The sequence below is a fragment of the Neopelma chrysocephalum genome, unplaced genomic scaffold (assembly GCF_003984885.1).
Source record: "Neopelma chrysocephalum unplaced genomic scaffold, ASM398488v2 Primary Assembly neopelma1_106b, whole genome shotgun sequence".
Taxonomy (NCBI): Eukaryota; Metazoa; Chordata; class Aves; order Passeriformes; family Pipridae; genus Neopelma; species Neopelma chrysocephalum.
In genome coordinates this window covers 654,115-675,178 of record NW_020897771.1, presented here as the reverse complement: position 1 = coordinate 675,178, position 21,064 = coordinate 654,115, and the positions used below count along the sequence as shown (strand labels likewise).

The following is a 21,064-nucleotide window of genomic DNA, read 5'->3' as shown; positions in this document are numbered from 1 at the left end:
TTTTGCTGACTTACAGACAAACTTCTGACCAAGCTACAAGGTTCCACCCGCATTTAAATCCTCCTTACCAGAGGGTAAAAGGAGGTGGGAGTCCATTTGCTTTATTTAAAGAGAAAAAAGCGACCAGTGATACCCAGAAAAGGAGCGAGAGAGTCAGAGAAAAGCGAAATCCTTCTGTGCACAATAAATTAGATTAAAGGGACAAGAGACTGAAATTTAATATAGGGAACAGAAGTTGCAGCAGATAAACAAACAAGCAGCATAAACCTTGAAAACTACTGAGAAATAAACATTTAATTAAAAACTCAATCACCAAACAAGCAGGAAATGTTCCCTCAGCTTCCCAGAAGCACAGACAGTGAAGTCTCACCGGTTTATTCCTAGTTAGGGAGACCTGGATGTCAGGTTTAATTACAGCTCAGCACACCCCCTCACCGGCATCTGTTTTATGAAATAAAATCCGATTCCCCGCTGGATCTGGTGCCTGTGGCTGGAGGACAGGACAGATCTCCAGCTCTTCCAGCACCAGGCACCAAAACCCCTGGGGACAGACAGGAATGTTTGCACAAGGAGAGCAAAGCCAATTTCTTACCCATTTTTGTCCAGGATTGGTGGCTGCAGATTCAGGACACAGCTAGGAGCTCAAATCCATGAATGCAGCAGTCCTTGCTCTCGTGCCAAGCCATGATCCCTCTTATGAAAGGTAAAAATCCCTCAGCCCAAACTGTCCTGGGCTACTCAATCCAACAGTGGGTTTGGATACGGCTCCAGGCCCTTCTTCCGGACAATTTTACAAATCCTGAAGGAAACACCTTAAAAAGGGGGAAGGACAATTAAGAGATGAGTCCCAGGAAGCCACCAGCTCCATAACCCATCCCTGCCACTTTGTACCAACTCCACAGCAATTAGGAGCCCATTTGGCTGCTTTTCATCCCATTTCCCTGTGTCTCATAACCTTCTCCATGTTCAGCTCCGATGTGTCCCTTCTCCATTTGTTACTGCTGCTCTGGCAACTAGAACACTAATTAATCCCAACAGCAACAGCCAATTCATCACACCTCCATGAGGGGCAGAGGCCTCTCCAAGAACACAAATAATCCCAAGGAAAGGCACTCACAGGGTAATTCATATAAAAACTTTATTAGAAACGAGGACACGGCCTCCCAGGAACAACATCCTGCGTTATCTCCCGAACTTGTACAATTTCAGAGCCATAATTAAATACAAGAGCTACAAAAAGGGTGTGCACAGCTATAAAAGGAAGGAGAACTAATCCCCAAAATGCCATTGTTTCAAACACGGCTGGGGAAAGGATTTTTCCACGGTGGTTTCCACGCAGGGCCCACGAGGCTGCGAGCTGGCATGATGCCCATGGGATTTGGTTTCCATCCTAAGGACCAGGATGGGGTTTGATCTTATCCCAAGTCTGTATTGCTTTAATTCAAAGGGAAGAGCAGAGTGTGATGGTTTGAGATTGCATCTGATACGTGATGCTGGGTAAATAGTTGTACTTTCAAACCTTAAAATCACACAGAAAAGGAGTATTATCCTATCCCTAGTTATATTTCAATGGTAAATAATAATAATTATCAATAGTAATAATAATAATAATAATAATAATAATAAAACCCAGAGGTACTACTGACACAGAAAAAAAAAGACCAGCCTCATTTAAGCACCATCTACAATGAGAAAACAAAGGATAAATGGGGCCTGGTTTATAAAATAACCTTTTTTTTTTCTGCTTATACCCAAACCCCATCTGCTGTCTGACCCAGGACCAGTTTAACAGTGCTGATTTTTAGTGCATCAACTGCCATGTTATGATTTCAATTCAACCACACACCATTTCATACAAAACGTGGGAAAGGAGGAAAAAATACTTAAAATATACGAATTTCTCAGGTTCCTTACGGGTGTTTTCCACGTTGTGCCATTAAAAAAAGGATTTGGAGCAAGATAGAGATACAAAAGCTACTGTGCTCAAGTCAGCGGCAAATGTACACGGGAAAGTCAGAGCCGTACAAAAAGTATCCTAAATAGCAAAGGCAATATAGAATATTTCATATAAAACAGGGTTTGCAAAGTATAAAATTAGGAAACAATGCATAGAAGAGCGTGTTTCACACAGCAGCAACGGCTGTGCTAGCAAATCCTTGCAGCCAGGGCGGAATTCCCACCGGAATCACTGCCTGCAGAACTCGCTGGTGATGTTGGGGAGGGGGTAGGCGAAGAGGGAGAAGTCCAGGATGTATTTTGGGAGGAGCTCCTTGATGAGCCGGCGCTGGGTGTTGCACAGGTAGTAGTGGAGCGTCTGGGCCGTGACGGGCTTGTACCAGGCCTGGCGCTCGGGGAAGCGGATGAAGGAGGGCGCCTGGATGCGCTCCAGGACGTGGTCGGCGTCGTCGCGCAGCCGCTCGTAGGAGCCGATGAAGTCGTACCTGACGGCGCAGGGCTGGCACAGGTTGTAGATGGGCATCCAGTGCTCGTTCATCCGCTCCACGTCCTCGTCCAGCAGGTACCGGAGGAACTCGGAGAAGGTCACGTCATCGCCCGCCGAGTTCCCGCCGTTCTTGCGGTACCTCCGGACGATCTCCACGCCGTACTTCTGCTGGTACTCCTTGATCTCCCCGAACTTGTTCCGGTAGGCCGAGAGCAGCCTCTCCATGGGGTTCCGCACGAAGAGGAACTTGTAGTAGTGCTTCAGGCGGTAGCTGATCTCCTCGGGCTTCATGTCCCCCAGGAACACCAGGTCGCTCTTGTGGTCCATCTTCCCCTGCACGTCCACACTCTCCAGCGCCCCGTCCAGCACCTTCAGGATGCGCTTCCAGTTGGAGCAGGCCACCTTGGGCACGTAGCAGTAGAGGAAGCGGTACTTGTCGCTGACCAGGAGGTGCCGGAGCAGGGTGCGGCGCTGCCCGGCCGGCAGGTCCCACACGGTGCGGGGCATGGAGCGCTGCCCGCACAGCGCGCGGATCGTGCGGTTCCGGGTGTCCCGCAGCACCTCCAGCTCCAGCCCCGGCCCCGCGGGCGGCTCCCGGCGGGACGGCGGCCCCGCGGGCGGGTGCGGCGGCGGCGGCCCGACCTGCGCGAGGATGCCGCGCTGGATCATGAGGAGCAGCCCGCTGGAGGCCAGGATGACGCCGAACATCAGCATGGAGGGCAGCAGCGCCGCGCCCCGGGAGCGCGCCCGGCTGCGGCCCGGCGGGACCCGGCGGGGCTCGGCGGGGCCGGAGGCGCGGGGCTGCATGGCCGGGGGGACTCCCGGGCCGGCCCGGCCTCGGGGGGTCCGGCCCGCGGGGTCAGCGGGCGGGGCGGCCGCGCTGACGGAGCCGGGGCGGGAGGAGGAGGAGGCGGGACCGCCCCGCGCTGCGACCGCCCCGCCCGGGGCCGGGGCGGGGAGAGGGGAGTCACTGAATCCCGGAATATTTGGGGTGGGAGGGGTCCTAAACGCCGTCCAGTCCCAGCCCCTGCTGTGGGCAGGGGCGCCTTCCAGCAGCCCATGTTGCTCCAAGCGATATCGGATCTGGCCTTGGACACTCCCAGGGATGGGGCAGCCACAGCTTCTCTGAGCAACCTGTGCCAGGGCCTCCCCACCCTCACAGGGAAGGATTTCTTCCCTGTATCCATCCTAAATGCCCCCTCTTTCAGTTTGAAGCCATTCCGCCTTGTCCTGTCACTCCAGCCCCTTGTCCCAAGTCCCTCTTCACTCTCCTGGAGCCCCTTTAAGCTCCAGGGGGAGCAAGGGGCTCTAAGGTTTCCCTGGAACCTTCTCTTCTCTGGGCTGAACACCCCCAGCTGTCCCAGCCTGTCTCCAGAGCAGAGCTGCTCCAGCCCTCTAATCACAAGAATCCCAGAATTATTTAGGTTGGAAAACAGCTCCAAGATCATCAAGTCCAACCTGTGCCCGATCCCCGCCTTGTCACCCAGCCCAGAGCACTGAGTGCCACATCCAGTTGTTCGTTGAACACCTCCAGGGAGTGGTGACTCCACAACCTCCCTGGGCAGCCCATTCCAATGTGTGATCACTCTCTCTGTGAAGAACTTCTTCCCAATGTCCAACCTAAACCTCCCCTGGCACAGCTCAAGGCTGTGTCCTCTTGTCCTCTCCCTTATTCCCTGGAGGCAGAGCCCAACCCTGCCCTCCCTCTACTGTCAGGGATTTGCAGAGAGCAAGAAAGTCCCCCCTGAGCCTCCTTTTCTCCAGGCTGAGCACCCCAGCTCCCTCAGCTGCTCCTCATAGGACTGACTCCCACTGACCATCCCTCTGGAGCGAGCCCAGAGCCACCCATGAGATCCCCACCAGCACCCCGTGATAACGGATGGGTTTTGCAATACCAGGCCAAACCAGCCATAATTAGTCATTGTGCCACACTTTATAATATTCTTTAATTCTGTAATCCCTGCACAGGTTTAGCACCTGGAGGAGGAGCAGACACCCGTTACCTGCAGAGCCGAGGATGCTGTGCCACCACCTGAGAGCCAAAGGACGGGATTTTCCAACACTTTGTAGGCATTTCCCCCAAACCACCTCTTTGAATGACTGCAGCTGTTCCACCACCTCTGCTTAAGGCAAAGCACTAACCTGGCCATCAGGATGCCATTTCCTCATCCAGCAGAAATCATTCCACACTGCCATTGTTCTCCCTGTTTTCCTTCAATGAGTTTTCCGAGCGTACCACGGGGCCTGGGCTCTCAACCAGCCTTGCAGGGACTCTCTGTCAGGAGCTTTTTTAACATCAAGAGAAAACCGGCTTCCACTTACTTTCCTTTGATCAAAAGCCAAGAGCGTTTTGTCAGCCAAGGCAGACAAAGCCCTTGGAGTGCGGTGCCAGAGCCTGCAGCTACATTATTTCACATTTCCCGGTTTTATTTGGATGTAAATACAGCTTTAGCTCTAAGAGGACACGGATATCCTACCCTGCCACCAGCAAAGCTGCACACACGAGGTGATACCAGATTCCTGCTCCGATTGCAGAGGGCAAGTCCTGATCTGATCTCAACACCAGCCCAAACTGAAGCTGTGCCAACATATATAATCACTGAGGTAAAAAAATCAGGCCTTCTTGGAAATCCCTCCTCTTGGAGAAAAAGCCTCACTGCAGCAAACTCCCAAGCAGCCAAGGGGAATTTTTATTTATTAGTCTGGCACCACTCATCCCTTTTTGTTCCTATTCTCCCCCAATATCTCCAGGTCAGGAGCAGTTGCGTGTGGTAACAGGGTGGTTCTGGAAATAGAGAGAAATAGGAGGCTGCCCACGAGGTCACTGGGGCTATTTTCCAAAGGGAATTGGATTTAAGGACTGGTCTGAAGAGCACAGGTATAGGGTAGGATGCAGAGACCCTATGAGAAAACCACAGCCAAGCAAATACACGGCTCAGGGGTGGTTTGCAGGGTTAAACCCTGTGTCGCTGAGGAAAATTAATTGTGGTTACACTCAATGTGCCTAATTAACACCCAGAGTGAGCAGTAATTTGATTTTCAAAGCAGTTAAAAGCCACCTCACGTTCAGAGTGTGCAAAACTCCGGCAACATATTTCCCAGACAGATCCATTCCTTCAGGAAAGGTATATTTAGCACATAAAATGTCACAGAGGAAACAAATCTTCAGGCTCCTGTGGTTTGTTTATACAACAAACCACAACGATGGAAGGGTTTGGTTCTCTCTTATGAGGGAGAAGGGAAACCCACACAGATGCTCTGCCAGGCCTCATCCCTAAAGTTCCCACTTACAGGTATAAAAGCAGGATTTTTGTAACTCACAGCCCCTTTCAAGATGCTTCCAAACCCCAACAGTCACCTTAAGAGCACCACGGCCTCCACCCCTGGGTAACTGGAGAAGTAAGTTTCTGGGCCTTTTCCTCACTGTTTACTTGCACAAGCAAAAAACCAACATTAAAATACATTACTGTTATTATTATTATTATTATTATTATATCACATTTTAATATCATCTGCATTACACTGAGGCAGTCTCCCAGCAGCATTTATGGACACTCAGGTTTAAGACAGGCTGCAGAACTCATCTGGGCTGTCAGAGATCAGGAATATTTATCAGTCTGACAAGGAAAGGGCCAGTTCCCCCCAGAGGGGATGGAGGAAAAGGCTGAGGGACACCCTTGTCCATCCCTCTCGGACCGAGGCTGGACACTGATGTCATCACCAGTGCCCTGCCAAGGCTCTTCTGCCCCTTGGGCTGAGAGCAGACATTTATTTTGGGCTAAGGAACTGCAAAAAGGAAGAATGTGTGAGGCCGCTGGAAAAGCTGAGCCGGAGAAAAGAGGGTTCTTTAAAAAAAACCCACCAAAAACAAACCAGTTTGGGCTGATGCCAACTTTCCAGACAAGCACCAGGATGGCGATTCCTAGAAAAGAAGACCCCCTGGATGGGTCTGAGCAGCTCTGGATCAAAAGGTAAAACAAGCAAAGGAAGGAGAGATCTGATGCTGTGGCTTCGTGTCCAGAGATTATCCCGTAATTTGGTATAATAAAGCCTCTTATCCGAGGGGATAAGCACAGAAGCCGCTCCACAATCAGCTCATGACCAAGGCAGAGTTTCTTATCTCTAGGGAGAAAAGCCTTTTTAAACAAAGTCAAACACTCCAAATGAATGCGCTGGATAATTCCAAGGAGATGGTCACGATCAGCTCGGTCAGAACACAAAAATCCCTGTTTTCAAGGAAAACTTTGTGCTGAAGGACCTGGTTATAAATTCATGGATATTCAGTTGGCTGAACTTGCAAAGACATTACTCCGAGCTCAGTTCCTCACTATGAGCTCAGTTCCGCTCTCCCCGCTCCACTGGGCATGACTCTGGAATTGCTTTTGAATGGAGCCATCCTGGGAGGATGAGCTCTTCCATACCAGGAGAACCACCAAGCACCACATGCTCAGCAGGGGCCATGACAGCTCTTCCCCCTTGGATTTGGGATGAGGATGCGTGGAGGGGGATGGGAGCACATCCTGGTCCCCAGAGATTGGACGGACAGTGAGACACGGCCCTGGAAGCTGCAGGGCAGGGAGCCAGCACAGCTGGCAGGCACTGCATGGATACACATTCCCCCGGGCTGCACACTCCATACAGAGCACACTCCACATGCTCCAGCTGGGCAGGGGGTTGGAGCGAGGTCAGGAATACTTGGGAATACCGCAGGCACTGGCACAATGGGGACGCAGTTCGGTGGCTGTGCCTCAGTCGGAGCTTTCCTGGTGTTTTCCTGCTCCCCAGAAAACCCAGGATGTCATGCAAAGCCCATCCCAAGCTGAGTGTATCCAATTTTAAGTCAGTAACAACCACAATTCCCTTGTTCTACCCTTTATCCTCCCGCTGACCCATCCCTGATCCCACTGATCCCTCTCAGCCCAGGGCTACTGGATTCACACACCATTGGAGTCAGAGCCAGCTGGGGCTTTACCACCAGTTTTCAGTACAAACACACACTAAATCCAGCACAGCTCAAACCTGTGTTGCAGGAGAGTCTCCAAGTCTCTTAACTCATTCCAGGTCTATCTCCTGCTCTTTACACGGAGTTTCCCGAGGCTCCCAGGTGGCTCCTGCGGGGCTGTAATGAACTTGTGAGTGTGTATGTGTGAGGTTCCTGCTGGAATTTGTCCAATTAATGCTTTTGTGGTTTCACAGGCAGCAGGGCGAGGACTGAACCTGCTCCAACACCTACAAAACCTGCAGCATCTTGTCCCTGACACCACAAATCACTGTTCCGAGGGAAAAAAAAGGGGAAGGGACTAATAAGGACCCATTTGCCTGAGCCCTGTTTAGGTTTTTAACATCCTTGCATGTGTCAGGAACAACAAATAGCCTGTGAAGGATGTGCTTTGCCCCAGGAAAACTATTTGAGGGGGGTGTTGGAGACTGGTGGTGGATGGGTGTCGGGAGATCTGGGGGCTAAGCTGAAAGAGGTGGGATCTGGCTGGAAATAGGGAGAAATTCATCCTTGAGAGGACAGTCAGGCATTGGAGGAGCTGTGCCATCTCTGTGGAGCCCAGGCTGGCTGACTCACAGAATCCCAGACTCATTTAGGTTGGAAAAGACCTCCAAGATCATCAAGTCTGATCTTCAGTTGTGGTGTCTGTGAAAACTTCCCAATATCCTGATTTTTTTTGTTGTTCTTGTCAATATGGTTTTCTGTGTGTGACCCGGATTTTATAGGAACTGGAAGTTTTCTGCCTTCAGGCCATACAAGGGCAGCATGTTATTTAAATTGCTGTGTAATCCCTAAAAAGCATTTTCCTGAGTATTCCAGAGGCACTTTCCAAGGAAAGTCTGAGAGTTTAGCATCAAGCCCATTTTAAATGCCAGTCAGAAATCCTGAGTCCATGAATTACAGCAGCCTCCTTCCTGCTTTGTTACTGCTGATGTACACACTCCATTCATTTTTCCATGTTAAATTCCCTGTCTGTGCACAGCAGGATCCTCCTGGTGCTTTTAAGGAACAAACATGTACAACTAATCTGAAATTTTCTCCAAATGCAGCATATTTACAAGGTTGTTTCCAACGTTTTCAAGCCTTAAATGTATCAACATAAAGGTGGTTTGGAAAACGAGCATTGAGAGGAAGAAAAACGAGGGAGGAAACTCAGGGTCCTAGGGATGAAAAATGAGGGAGGAAACTCAGGATCGAGGGAAAGGCAAAGAGCAAAGAGCAAGCGAATCCCATCCCTCATGAAAAATTAATTACTAGAAAAATGAGTTATTATAAAACATGAGCCATTGTTAATTATATCAAAGAGCAGAAGGGACTCCAGCAAGAATTCCGGCCTGACATCTGTCCCAACAGGATTAATTTAAAATAAACATCAGGAAGAACGAAATAAATCAGTTGGTTTGTGCCTCCTCTCGCTCCGGACTGTGGAGGAATGAGGCTTTCTGCAGGAAAGCCACAGAAAGGGTTTTTCCCCCTTCTCTATCCATTAAAAAAACATTGCATTATTTCCACATTTTGGAAGAAAACTGATTAGGAAAGCTAAATTACAGGAAAATTTGCTCAAATATTAGGAAAAAAATTAGTTGGGAGCAAGGGGTCTGTCCTTGTCCCTGGAAAAGGGGGGCTGCTGCCTGCCTGCATCCCTGGTCCCAAACCCACACGCTTCCCTGCGGCTGCTGTCGGGTGACATCATGTTCCCGAAACAGGGAGATCCCTTTGGGAAATCAACTCCCATGGGGTGTCCCAGCTTTCATCTCGCAGGGAGGTGAGAACAAAACCCAACCGTGCTCGTTAACGTGCCGTATAATTCCCTTTTTATAGACTAATTATCCGATGTGGTACAAATCCAACCCCACTCACGGATCTTTGGCTGGGATAGGGAGAAACATCCCCCAGCCTGGGACAGGGAATAACATCTAATTGCTAAATCAGCTTCATCCTGAGCAATCCAGAGTCCTCTCCTTGAGAAATCCATCTCCTTGGCCCATGGACAGCAGAGGATGCTGTTCCCTGCTGGGAGGGTCATTTGTGTGTAAGAAAAAAAAGAGGGAAAAAGGGATTAAGCAGAGGTGAGGAAACATCTGTAGACCACAAACCACAGCTTGGGCTGAGCAGGATGGGATGGCCAAACGCATCTCGTCTGCTCCTTAAATCCAGGTTCAGGGACCACCCAAAAGATGCAGGAGAAACCGGAGCCGGCTTTGTGCAGCTCAATCCCAATGTATTACAAGGGAAATAAGAATGGGATGTTCCAGGGACAAGGGAATTCCAGGGAATTTGCTCTGTGCCCTGAGCCAGGCGCTGAGGAGCAGAGGAGTTTACCTGCTGCACAGGAAGGAGGGGAGTTTTCTCACCGGCTCTTCCCAGAGCACTTGATGCTTCCGAAACCACGACATTCCCAGTGCGGGAAGCAGAAACGCTCTGGGAACAGTCACAAACTGCTTCCTTGTGGGAAATCTGGCTGAGTTCCTGGGATTTTCTCATTTATGGAGTGCTAAATGCTGCCAGGTGCCATCGTCCCCATCCTGGCTTTCCTGTGGGCTTCCTATAGTTGCTGCATCCCTGCTCTGGCAGCAGCCTGGGAAAAGCAGTGAGCACAGCTCGGGAAAAAGCTGGATTATTGATGAAGTTATTATATTAATTACATTATTTATGAGTGCAGAGAAAGCAGAGTAACAAAGAAAACTCCGAACAGCCTGGCTCCGTGGGAGAGCTGGACACTCCCAGCCCCACTTCGCCGAGCTTTTGCTCCATATCCTTCCAAAAGCCCCTCTCCATCAGAACAGCCTGTTTGTTGTTTTCTAATACGGATATTCCGGTGCTCCTGCCGCTCCGAGAGCGGAAAGATATTCATGGAGATGCAGGTTTTTTCCAGCCTTGTTAAATTGATTTTCTTTTAAGAATCACTGGGCGGTCGAACCGCTCGGGCTCTGGCTTGTTTTTGTGGAACGCTCCGGAGAGGTTTATAGAGATATTAAAATTAAATACGAAGCCACGGAATAAATGGTGCCTCCATTCAGCGTGTCTTGTAAATCCAGTTTAAATGGTTCCCTTTATTAAATATCCTTTCCTCTTAAAAATGGATTAACTGCTCTCGCTGGAGGCTCTGACGGAGAAGCCACTGGATCCCTATGGCAACGCTGCGCTCCGACAGCCCCTCGCTCCACGCCAGGCCGTGGGCTTCATCCCGGTTCAGGTATCCCCATTATGGCACCTCCTGTTATTAATCACCATCTCTAATTAATAATCACCATCTCCCATTACTAATTACAACCCCGAGGCCAGCACTGAGTGCTGTGACTTCGCACCACGCCGGTGGGTCCCATCCCATACAGAACACATGGATAACATCTGGATACCTTTCCCAGTGCAACCCAGTGCTCACCTGATTCCTCCTCCGTTCCCCTGATTTTGTGCTCGTTGTTTTCCTCTATTCCTTCCTTTGTCCTCAGTCTCTCACACTGCCCAGTGCTGCTCCAGTGGCACCTGCCCTCGGTGGTGGCTGTCCCCCAAGCTCTGCAGGGGTCCTGCAGAGCTCTCAATCCATGCTCCAGGCTGGCATTTGGAACTCAAGGAAAACTCATGTACGAAGGGCTGCTTTAGCTGGATTTTGGGGGTTTGCAGGAGGCTGGAGCACTGCAATCTCAGCCAGTCCCCACCATGCAGTCCCCCAGCACCAGCTCCCTTCCTGAATGGGAATTACCTTTCTGCTGAGGGTTTTTAGCACAGGAAACAGCCTCCAGGAATGTCCAGCTGGATATTTCTGGAAAAACAGTGCCACGCAGGTGAGCTGTGGGTCCTGCTGCTCCTGGATCCCAAGGTCACAGGAATGCAGCCACAGGGATACACAGTCAGGGCAGGAGCAGCAGCTGGGGTGGAACGTGAAAAGCTCAACCTCATTTTTATTTAGCTTTGAGTGACACAGGCAGTGAGGGAGCGATTCCAAGAGTGGCTCCGTGAGGCCGCGGCTGGTTTCCCATGGATGGATCCCGTGCCAGTGGCATCAGGGGCTCGCTGTGCTGCCAGTGCAGTGTTTGGAGCAGCAGAGCCAACACTGGCATGCAGAGATTAGCAAGCATTTATCCCTTATCTCCCCCTAAACCCCCGGCTCGGCGAGCCAAGCGTTTATCCCATATGGATGGGGTGAGAAGGGCACAGTAAAACCGGGAATTGCCCACGCTCGGGTCCCTGGAGCCACCGGGTTAATATGAGGATGTGAAATCCCTTCTCCCTGTGTGACACTGACTGTGCCAGGGCTGGTCCCGCCCCTGGTGATGGCACAAAGTCCTCGCAGAGCTCGGCAGGGCTCATTCATCAGCAGGGAGGGAGCCAGGCGAGCGCTGGAGTGCTCTGTCACCTTAATGGGATGCTCCAAGCTGCTCCCGTCCCTTGGCTCCGATGGATTCTGGCACAATTACACTCAATTATAATTAGTGGCATTAAAGCAGCACTTAAACACAACCAGGAGCTCGTGGCTTTCGCTCCGGAGGGGGAAGACACTCCAGCCAGTCCTGGATGCTGCTCTGGATCTGCTTTGGCTGGGAGATGTGGGGAGTGAGGTGGGGAAGCCCCTGGACCTTGGAATATCTCCTACCCCCCAGTGTGCTCATCCCAGTGCCCAAACCTTATCTGAAGCCTCCAGAGGTGCCCACAGCCCCGACCGCTCCTTCCCAGTGCCCCAAGCGTCTCCTTCTCCCTGCAATTCCCTCAAGGCTGGTGATGCTCTGTCACCTCCAGACACTGCACGTGGAAATGAGGGAGATGTGACACAGCAGGTCAGCTCTGCCAGGAACCTGAACCACCGCTGGTGATGGAAACCAGCCACAGAGCCACCGCGGATCCCCAGCTGGCCAAAGCCGGGTGGGATTCCGGTGGCCACACACCTCCCGCTTCCCAGCCGGGTGAGCCCACGCCTTCCCAACGCTCCACGTTGCTCCAAGGACAACCTGTGGCCAGCGGGACCGTGCCGAGGTGGCAGCAGGACACTCCTGGCAGCATCAGTCAGGATACAGGAGCAGTTTGCTGAACGTAGGATCCAGGAGAGCCGGATATGGCTCCGCGCAGCTCCCTCGGGTGGCAGATTTCAACAGTAAATCCAATTTTGTTTGACATTAATCCCAACTTTTCAGCCCGCCACAGATTATCCATTCGGTGATGGCTCACCACGCGGGAAGAGCTGGGAAGGAAAAGCTTTTTCTCGGTTTTCTTTCCAACAGACCCCTCCAAGGGAACATCCACACCTGGATAAGTGCCAGATCCGGCCGTGGCGCAGGCACAGGGCACAGGTTTCCACTCCATTCCTGGCACCCACCTCACTGACACCTCAAGGCTGCTGAGTCACATTAAATCCAACTGGAAAATCTCAAATTGGTTCTTCAGCAGAAATCTCAGGCCACGGGTTTGGGAATATTGTGCTCAGTGACCCCACACTGGCTCATAAATATAAATGTCCCCAGAAAAGCTCCTTCCTCTTCTTGGGAGGATAATTGCCAGTTTAATTCGCTTCATCACTGCGGTGGTTTCCTTTTTCAGGAATTCTCTTGGTTTTATCTGGCTTTCCAGGTTTGTACCTCTGCTGGCAGTTCCCTGCAAGGAGCTGTGCTGTGACATAACTGGGTGCAGGAAGGAAAAGACAGGGATCTAGCAAAATCCCTAATCCCGTGAAGAAATCCAACCGGGAATTTAAGAACTGGTGTGATGCCGGCAGCGCTGCAATGGGACAGGGATCAAGGCAGCTACGGAGTGGCCCCAGCTCACCCCACGGGACCACCTCAGGATCTCCTGCTCTAGGTGACCTGGGAACAAAAGATGCTGCAAATCCCGGATGCAGCCAGGATCTGAGGCACGTTATGGATGCAGTTCCCATCCCCACCCCACCAGCCGGATGTGCCCCTCACTCACTTCTCTGTAATTAGGAGCTAATTCCATGCCAGACATTACTCTTTCCTTCTGTTCATTTTGTTCCCAGAACTCATCCCCTCCCTCCCCAGGCATCCATCAGCATTATTCATAGGAATAGCTGATTCCAAGGGTCACGTACCCACCGCTTAGACACATAGGGACACCCAGCACAGCCTGGTCACAGGAAGGGCTCCGAGCCCCGACCAAGGTCTCCACGGTTTTGGGATGAATTCCCTGGGTATTCACCATCCAGGGCCACAGGAGGTGCTCTGGCCGTGAGCACCCCCAGACAGCTCTCACCTGGCTGTAGCTGCAGACATTCCCATCAGGCAATTCCGACCCTGTTATCCCGCTCCTCGCTGTGCCTTTTCGAGCGGGGTGACTTCTCTCTGCTCTCTTCCCACTTGGAATCCTCCTGGCTGTTTGGGATGTCTGTGCAGAATGCTCGTCCTTGGGGTGCCTGTGGCATTTGGTGCCCGGGGCTGGGACACTCCAATGGCAAGCGCTGATGGAGACAGCGCTCCAAGCAAGATGCTTTTCCAAAGCAACATTCCCAAATGCTTCCCACAGGGTTCCTAAAGCCTAGTTGAAACAAGCGTCGCCACCACCACCTTCCCTGCCTGAGAAAACTCAAATATTCCACTGACAGCAGCTGTCAACAGCAGTCCCTGCCCATCCTGCTGCCACTTGTTCTATTTCCTTGGAAAACCCAACAGATTGTTCACCCCAAGGCCTGGAGCACCCAAATCTGCTCCCAAGCACTCCTAATTCCTGCAACTACTGGATCCAAGGGGGAAGAAGTTCAGGCAGGGAGGGGAATAACAGCCCAGCACTGGTTTGTTTTCTAAATCAATACGATTTTTCAAATTTATTTTTTAAGAATTACTTCTAATATATCTTTTTCACAGAAGGAGGGAATAGGGAATGTTCTCATTCCATCTGTAAACACTGAAATACAGATCTGGGAAACCAGGGAAGAGACACAAAAAAGTGCATTTTACAAAATTATCAACTAAAATATATTTTACATGTATTAACGCTTCGATTTAAATTCTACCGACTGCATTTTTTTTTCAGTTTCAAAAAATATTTCCATATCTAATAGATTAAAAAAGCAGGAAATCTTTTCATTAGGGATAAGACATTTCAATTCATTTACATGCTGTTTGCACAACAGCATCAGCAACCACGTGAACCTCAATGTCCATGGCCTGAAGCAGATTCAGCATGAGAAGAGTCAGGTTTGTCCTTTCCAGAGCCAGGTCGGAGCCCGTTCTGGACCCAGGGCAAGGATAATTTCTCTGCTACCTGGAGAGGAGCCAGGGCAAGGTGGGAGCAGGGAGAGAGGGGGCAGAAGGAGGAATTTCAGAGGTTCCAAGGCCCTGACTGCAGCAGTGCTCAGGTTCTCCCAGCGGGTGGGTCTCGCAGCATTCCATGTCCAATGGCGCCGCCAGAGGGAAATAGCCATGGCAGCTCACCTGCTTCAGGCTGGGGGGCACAGGAGTCCCCATGGAGCCAGACTGTGGATTTAGGATTTCCCATCACCTCCCGCCCACCCCGGGGTGCAGCTGCTCCGGTCTGCCCTAACTGCTCTGCCCATTCCCTCCATGCCACAGGCAGGAGCAGCTCCGCTTCTCCAGCCTACTCCCTCCCAGCTACGGGGGAAAACCATTCCATATCCTCCACCAGAAACAGCAGAGACCACGTCCTCCAACGCCTCCTTACACCCCTTCATCCGACTGTCCTCAAAGTGCTGCCACCTCCCACCCCAGCACAGCCCCCCCAGTCATTCCAAGAGACCCCCAGTGCCAAGAGAATTGTTAAGGAGAGATCCGGGTGATCCCTTTGACACCAACAGTATCTTGAGGTATGAGAGAAGATGCTTCACCTGCCAATTTTTGCTTGCACACCTGGGATCCCACCTGCCACAGCCAGGTGTTCTTCCTGGGCTGCGCAGGAGGGAATAAACAGGAATTTTCCAGCGGGAATCGCCCACCGGCAGCAGGGAGATGCCTGCCCACCGCGGTGGGTTCCAGGCTTGTCATCCCCTCAAACCATCATCTCTGGACACAGTCCCCTCTTTGGTATGTAGAGCAAATCTCTGGAGAACTCCTGCATTCCCAGACTATTCCATGTAAGGGATTGGATGCTGTGGGGTTCTCTCTTCAGGCCGGGCAGGCGGGTGGCTGTCGGAGCAAGACAGGAGACCAGCCTGGCATCCCAAGGGAATACAGGGAATGCTGCTTCCACTGACAGGACAACACTAAAGCAGAATGGACGCTTCCACCATGGAACACCATTTCAAAAGCCCCAGAAGACTGGGAAAACACAGATCCCTCATTTCAGTGGGCTGCTCCGCCAGCAGGAATTGGGTGACACAGGCTTGGTTCTCCTTCTGTCCAGTAGTGCAATCTCGGGCTGGGCTCCCAGCTTGGGGCAGGGACTCCCCGGGATTTGACGCTGTCCTTTGGTTTGCTTTGGGATTAACTCCAAGTTTGCGTTGAGACAAGCTAAAGGGCTGTCTGGGATCTAAGTGCCATCTGGGATCTGTACAGGTAAGGCAAGAGGCAGGACCTGCGGGGCTTGGGCCGCATGGTCCATGCGAACCTTTCCCGATGCTCAGGTCCTTTCGGGAGCCACAGAGCCACTTTGGTGAGCCAGCTCGAACACCAGGATGAGTTTGGAGAAGGGAGGCTGCCAATGGCTTCAACAGCAGGCCCAGGATCAGGACAGTCACGTGGGGAGGGAGGGGAAGTTAAACAAGCCAAAAACACAAAAAAAGGGTTTGCCACTTCCCCCTCTGGCTGCTTCCCACTGCACACACACAGGGATAAGCAGGGACTGTAAATGACATTACAGGAAACAAACTGGGAAGGAAGGGAAAACCCACGGCCCCCTGAGCCATCAGAGGAAGAGCAACACTCGGAAGAGAAGAGGAAACGTGGTTCTCACTGGCAGAGCCCACTTTGTGAGCTCCAACCTTCTGAGCGACGCGCACCGGTGGGCACTGGGCTTTGGGAATAGGGTACGAGACCCTCTGGGCACAGTCAGGACACCTAGGACAGGCCCAGCTCTAACCCTGCACTGGGGTGTGACACCTGCGACCCTGGCAGCTCCCTCTGCTCCAAGCCCCAGTCCGGGTGGTGAATCCTGGAGCAGCGAGGTGAGGGGAGGAGAAAGACAAGGGAGAACAGGGGCCACCTCTTCCCCTGATGGAGCAACACCTATCCAAGCACGACACAAGGCCACTCTGCATCCAGGCAGCTCCCAAAGCTGTATTTTGAAGAAGCTCTCACCCACTGGGAATCCTCAGAGTCTGTCCTGTGGGACAATGGAGACTCTCCTGTGCTCTGCCAAGTTCCCACCGAAACCCCCCGACCTGTCCCAGCCGGACTCAACGCTGCCCCGCCACATCCCTCCTGCACCTTCCCGCCTCTCCCAACCGTGGCTCTGCATCGCTTCCTGCCTTTTATCCCCTGCAAACCTTACCAATAGATGCATCTCTAGATACATATATAGATATAGATTTACGTATGCAAATCCCTATATCTATATACATATATTTATTTTATACGTATATATTTTCATTTATGCTTTTTAAACGAAGTGCTGTGCTTTCAACCGCTGCCTCCCCTCCGCGGGCTCCGCTCCTCTCGCGCGCTCCCGAGTCCCAGGACGGAGCGCTGGGCGCTCCCACCTGCAGCAGCACAAGGTGAGTCGGGAGTGCCCAGGTGTCCCGGACCATCGGCTCATTCCCGCCGCGCTCCGGCGGAAGGAGGCTCCTACTGGGGGTTCTTCAGGATGCGCCCGTGCCTGAAGTCGTAGACGTGACGACAGAGGAAAACCAGCTCGGGGTCCGTGTCCTCGGGCACCTTGCGGTGCAGAGGGGTGGAATATTCCTCCGAGGGAGGAACCATGATGGTTTTCCTGCCTGGGATCCCTTCGACTCGACGCTTTGCCAAGGCACAAAATCTGCAGGGCAATAGGAACACAGGAGTTATCACAGAATCCTGGAATGGTCTGGGTTGGAAGAGACCTTAAAGCTCAGCCAGTATCGCCCCCTGCCTTGGGCAGGGACACCTTTCACTAGCCCAGGTTGCTCCAAGCCCTGTCCAACCTGGCCTTGGACACTTCCAGGGATGGGGCAGCCACAGCTTCTCTGGGCAACCTGTGCCAGGGCCTCCCCACCCTCACCGGGAAGAATTTTTTCCTAATATCCAATCTAACCCTTCTCTCTGTAAGTGTGAAGCCAGTCCCCCTTGTCCTGTCATTCCAGGCCCTTGTAAATAGTCTCTCTCCATTTTTCCTGTTGGCTCCTTCAGGTACTGAAGGGGCAATTAAGTCACCATGGAGCCTTCTCTTCTCCAGGCTGAACAACCCCAACTCCCTCAGCCTTTCCTCACAGCAGAGCTGCTCCATCCTCTGATCACCTTGGTGGCCTCCCCTGGACTCGCTCCTACAGGTCCACATCCTTCCTGTGCTGAGGACCATGAACTCAGTCCCGCTCCTGCTGTCTGTGACCTACTGGAAGCCACAACCATGGCTCCCAAGGATAAGGGGGAAGGGATGGAGTGTTCAAGGAGAACTCCTGCTTTCCATCCCCCCTGAGCTGCAGGAAGCAGCACAAGTTTATATTTCCATCCTGGCACATGTTGTACAGCACCAAAGATGACGACAAGTAACCCCCCTGTTTTTACTGCTCACATACAAACACCAACGCTTGGGAGCCCCTCAACAGGAGCATGAGAGGCTGGGGAAGGGGCTGGAGCACCAGGAGTGGCTGAGGGAGCTGGGGGGGGGGGCTCAGCCTGGAGAAAAGGAGGCTCAGGGGGAACCTTCTGGCTCTGCAACTCCCTGACAGGAGGGTGGAGCTTGGGGGGGTTGGGTTCTGCTCCCAGGGAACAAGGGACAGGATGAGAGGAAATGGCCTCAAGCTATGCCAGGGGAGGTTTAGGTTGGATACTGGGAAAATTCCTTCATGGAAAAGGCTGTCCAGCCCTGGCACAGCTGCCCAGGGCAGTGGTGGAGTTCCCATCCCTGGAGGGATTTAAAAGCCATGTGGAGGAACAGTTGGACTTGACCGCCTCCAAGGGCTTTTCCAACCCAAACGATTCCATGATTCTACACAACCCACACCCAAAGAATCCGCAGTGGGAGAAGCCCTCAGCCTGCAGCAGAGCCAGTGTCACTCCCCCAGCTCTGCCCCACCACAGCCTGCAGGGCTGGGACAGACAGTCGGGATGGCTGGGACGGACAGTCGGGATGGCTGGAAACTGGGAGAGCGAGAGGAGCTGGAGGCAGGGGAGGTTTTGGAAGAGCAGCAGGTCCAGAGCTCCACCTACCTGCAGTACTCTGCGAAGGTCAGCACGTAGCACTTCTCCTCGATGCAGGCGACGCTGTTCTCATCCTGGTGCCGGGACGCAAAGATCTCGTTCTGCAGGAGGGAGGGAAGGAAGGAAGAGGTCACCCCACTGGCCAGGACCGGCCCCACACATTCCCCCAGCACCTCACTGGGGAGTCAAAGCATGCCCACAGCGAACACTAAATTTAGGGCTAATATTCCACACAACCTGGACACCTTCCACATGTTCCTGTGCACCAGAATTTTATCCAGCCACATGAGAGCAAAGCAGAGTCTCCCAGCATTTATCCCTGCCCAGCACACTGCCTAGTGCCCAAATCCCACACATTTCCAAAGTCACAAAGCTCTCCAGCAGCAAGGCCACAGCCAGCTGCACCCCTCAGCCTCCCCTTTCCTCCTGGATTTTCTAATCCATTTCTGTATCAAAGCTAAAGGAATCCCTTCCTCATCCCAGTTCAATTAAAAAGGCTGGTTTAGTGAGAGAAGCAGCAACAGTCTTTTCTGGAATCACGGAATAGAATCCTGGAATGGTTTGGGTTGGAAGAGGCCTCAAAGCCCATCCAGTCCCACCCCCTGCCATGGGCAGGGACACCTTCCACTATCCCAGGTTGCTTCAAGCCCTGTCCAACCTGGCCTTGGACACTCCCAGGGATGAGGCAGCCACAGCTTCTCTGGGCAAACTCCCCTTCATTTTTTCCCAGACTAATTTAGGGAACTTGGCTCTGCAGCAGGCAGGATTAGTTAAATATGGGGCAACTTGGATGGAGCCACTGGAAAGAATTCCAGGTGCGGTTAGATCAGCAGAGATGATGATCTCTGGGAATAAGGGTTCCCTGCAGGCTCCGTTTCTGCTCCCAGCCCCGAGGAAGGAGGCTGGAAGGGAAGACTCACGAAAGGGTGACCATTTGGGGACAGGGTTGATCAGGGACACACCTTCTTTCTGCACCTTGGGGTTCTGGTTTGCTCCTTAAATTAAAACTCCCTGAGCCACCTCTGGCAAGCCCAGCCCAGCCCTCAGCTCAAGCTCGCTCTCATTTGAAGGCCTGTGTAATTAAGCAGGTTTGCAAAAACCTGGCTTAATTGCTCCTGGCATTCTCCCTGGACTAAAGTGCAACTGGATACACTCACCTTTTGTTTATAAAGTACCACATTTTGGTTTAGAAACTCACCTGTGCCCTGCAAACCAGGCAGGTGCAATTCCCTGGCTGCTCCCCAGTCCTGCTCTCACCCCCTCCCTCCCTCTCTATCTAAAAAAGGAATAAAAACGAGAAAAGCACCAAGTATTTAAAATTGTGTTGAAAACAGCAGTAAATTCTCCATTCCCAGGTAAAACCAGCTTGTTCTGTCACCCAACACAAGCCCATGCAAAGCAGAGCAAGGCTTGAAGTCACAGTGATTCACATGTTTTTCCTTTGAAAAGCAACCCCATTATCCTGCCACAGCATCCTTGAGCCAGACTTTAGTTCTCCTCATAAACCTCTACAGGACAAGGATGATGCACCCACGTTCCTGCACAAAACTAACTCGCTTTTCAGAAGCGGATTAAGTGATTTATTAAAAGGCAGCACATGTACAGGCACTCCAGTGTCCTGCAAAATGGCAGCAGGAGCATTGAGCTCTGTGGGAATTAGAACAGCCTTTTGGAACAGCATCTGATCTTGATTCAGTAGAAACTCACTTTTCCTTACTCCTAAGGTAACAGCCAAAGTGACTTTTCAGTTAATACACGGAATTTTCTCAGATTAAAGAGAGAAACACTGTAAGGAACACAACAGCTTCTGTTAGAGCCCAGAGTTTCTCCACAGGACACTAAATTTGGGGGAAAAGCCCATCTATAGGACACCATCACTGGACACATCTGGCAACAGCTGCACCACAGCCAAGAGAGCTCTGTTTGTACTCAGTTTGAGGCCACCCAAGAATGCAGGGAGATGCTTGGGGTGATCCCTTATTCCCACAGGAACACAACCATGCTGGGATGCCCCCGGCCCGGATCCGGACTCACCTGGTGCATGCTGGGGTTGCGGCCTCCCTGAGTGTGCTCTGGTCTGTAATACCACAGGAGGCTCATCATCAGCTCCCCTGCAACAACACCAATCCAAACACGTCAACCTGCAGTTTTCTGGGAGTGTTTTCCCACCAATTCCCAGCTCCCTCCATTCCCACAGTGCCCAGGGAGAGGCAGCTGTGAGTGATAAATATTTCATGCTGAACGAGATGTCCTTTTGTTACAGCCTGGGGTCGGTCACGTGGCTTTCCCACTACACCTTCACCTCCTCCTCCTTGGGTCACAACATCCCAAAGGGGTCAGTTGGGCCCAAAAAAATCCCAAGGGATTAAAAAAAACCCAACAAACCAA

At 52.0% G+C, this 21,064-nt stretch overlaps 2 protein-coding genes across 3 annotated transcripts in view; both read right to left on the bottom strand.

Moving 5' to 3' along the window:
- Positions 1-1,120: 1,120 nt before the first annotated feature.
- On the bottom strand, positions 1,121-3,250 carry CHST14 (carbohydrate sulfotransferase 14). Its single transcript, XM_027696313.1, has one exon. The coding sequence runs from the start codon at positions 3,248-3,250 to the stop codon at positions 2,186-2,188; it is 1,065 nt and encodes a 354-aa protein (XP_027552114.1). The 3' UTR covers positions 1,121-2,185.
- Positions 3,251-14,179: 10,929 nt separating this feature from the next.
- BAHD1 (bromo adjacent homology domain containing 1) overlaps positions 14,180-21,064 on the bottom strand; it is a 31,423-nt gene continuing 24,538 nt past the window's right edge. The window contains exons 4-6 of one of the 2 annotated variants that reach the window (XM_027696370.1): positions 20,711-20,787; positions 18,686-18,777; positions 14,180-17,315 (exon numbers count right to left, since the gene is read on the bottom strand). In XM_027696370.1, coding sequence (XP_027552171.1) covers positions 17,126-17,315; positions 18,686-18,777; positions 20,711-20,787 — 359 coding nt within the window. In that variant the 3' untranslated portion in view covers positions 14,180-17,125. The remainder of the gene's footprint in view (positions 17,316-18,685; positions 18,778-20,710; positions 20,788-21,064) is intronic. The other variant, XM_027696371.1, reaches the window with a different exon arrangement.

Coding starts and splice junctions, on each gene's coding strand:
- CHST14 (XM_027696313.1), bottom strand. CDS start 3,250: ATGCAGCCCCGCGCCTCCGGCCCCGCCGAGCCCCGCCGGGTCCCGCCG.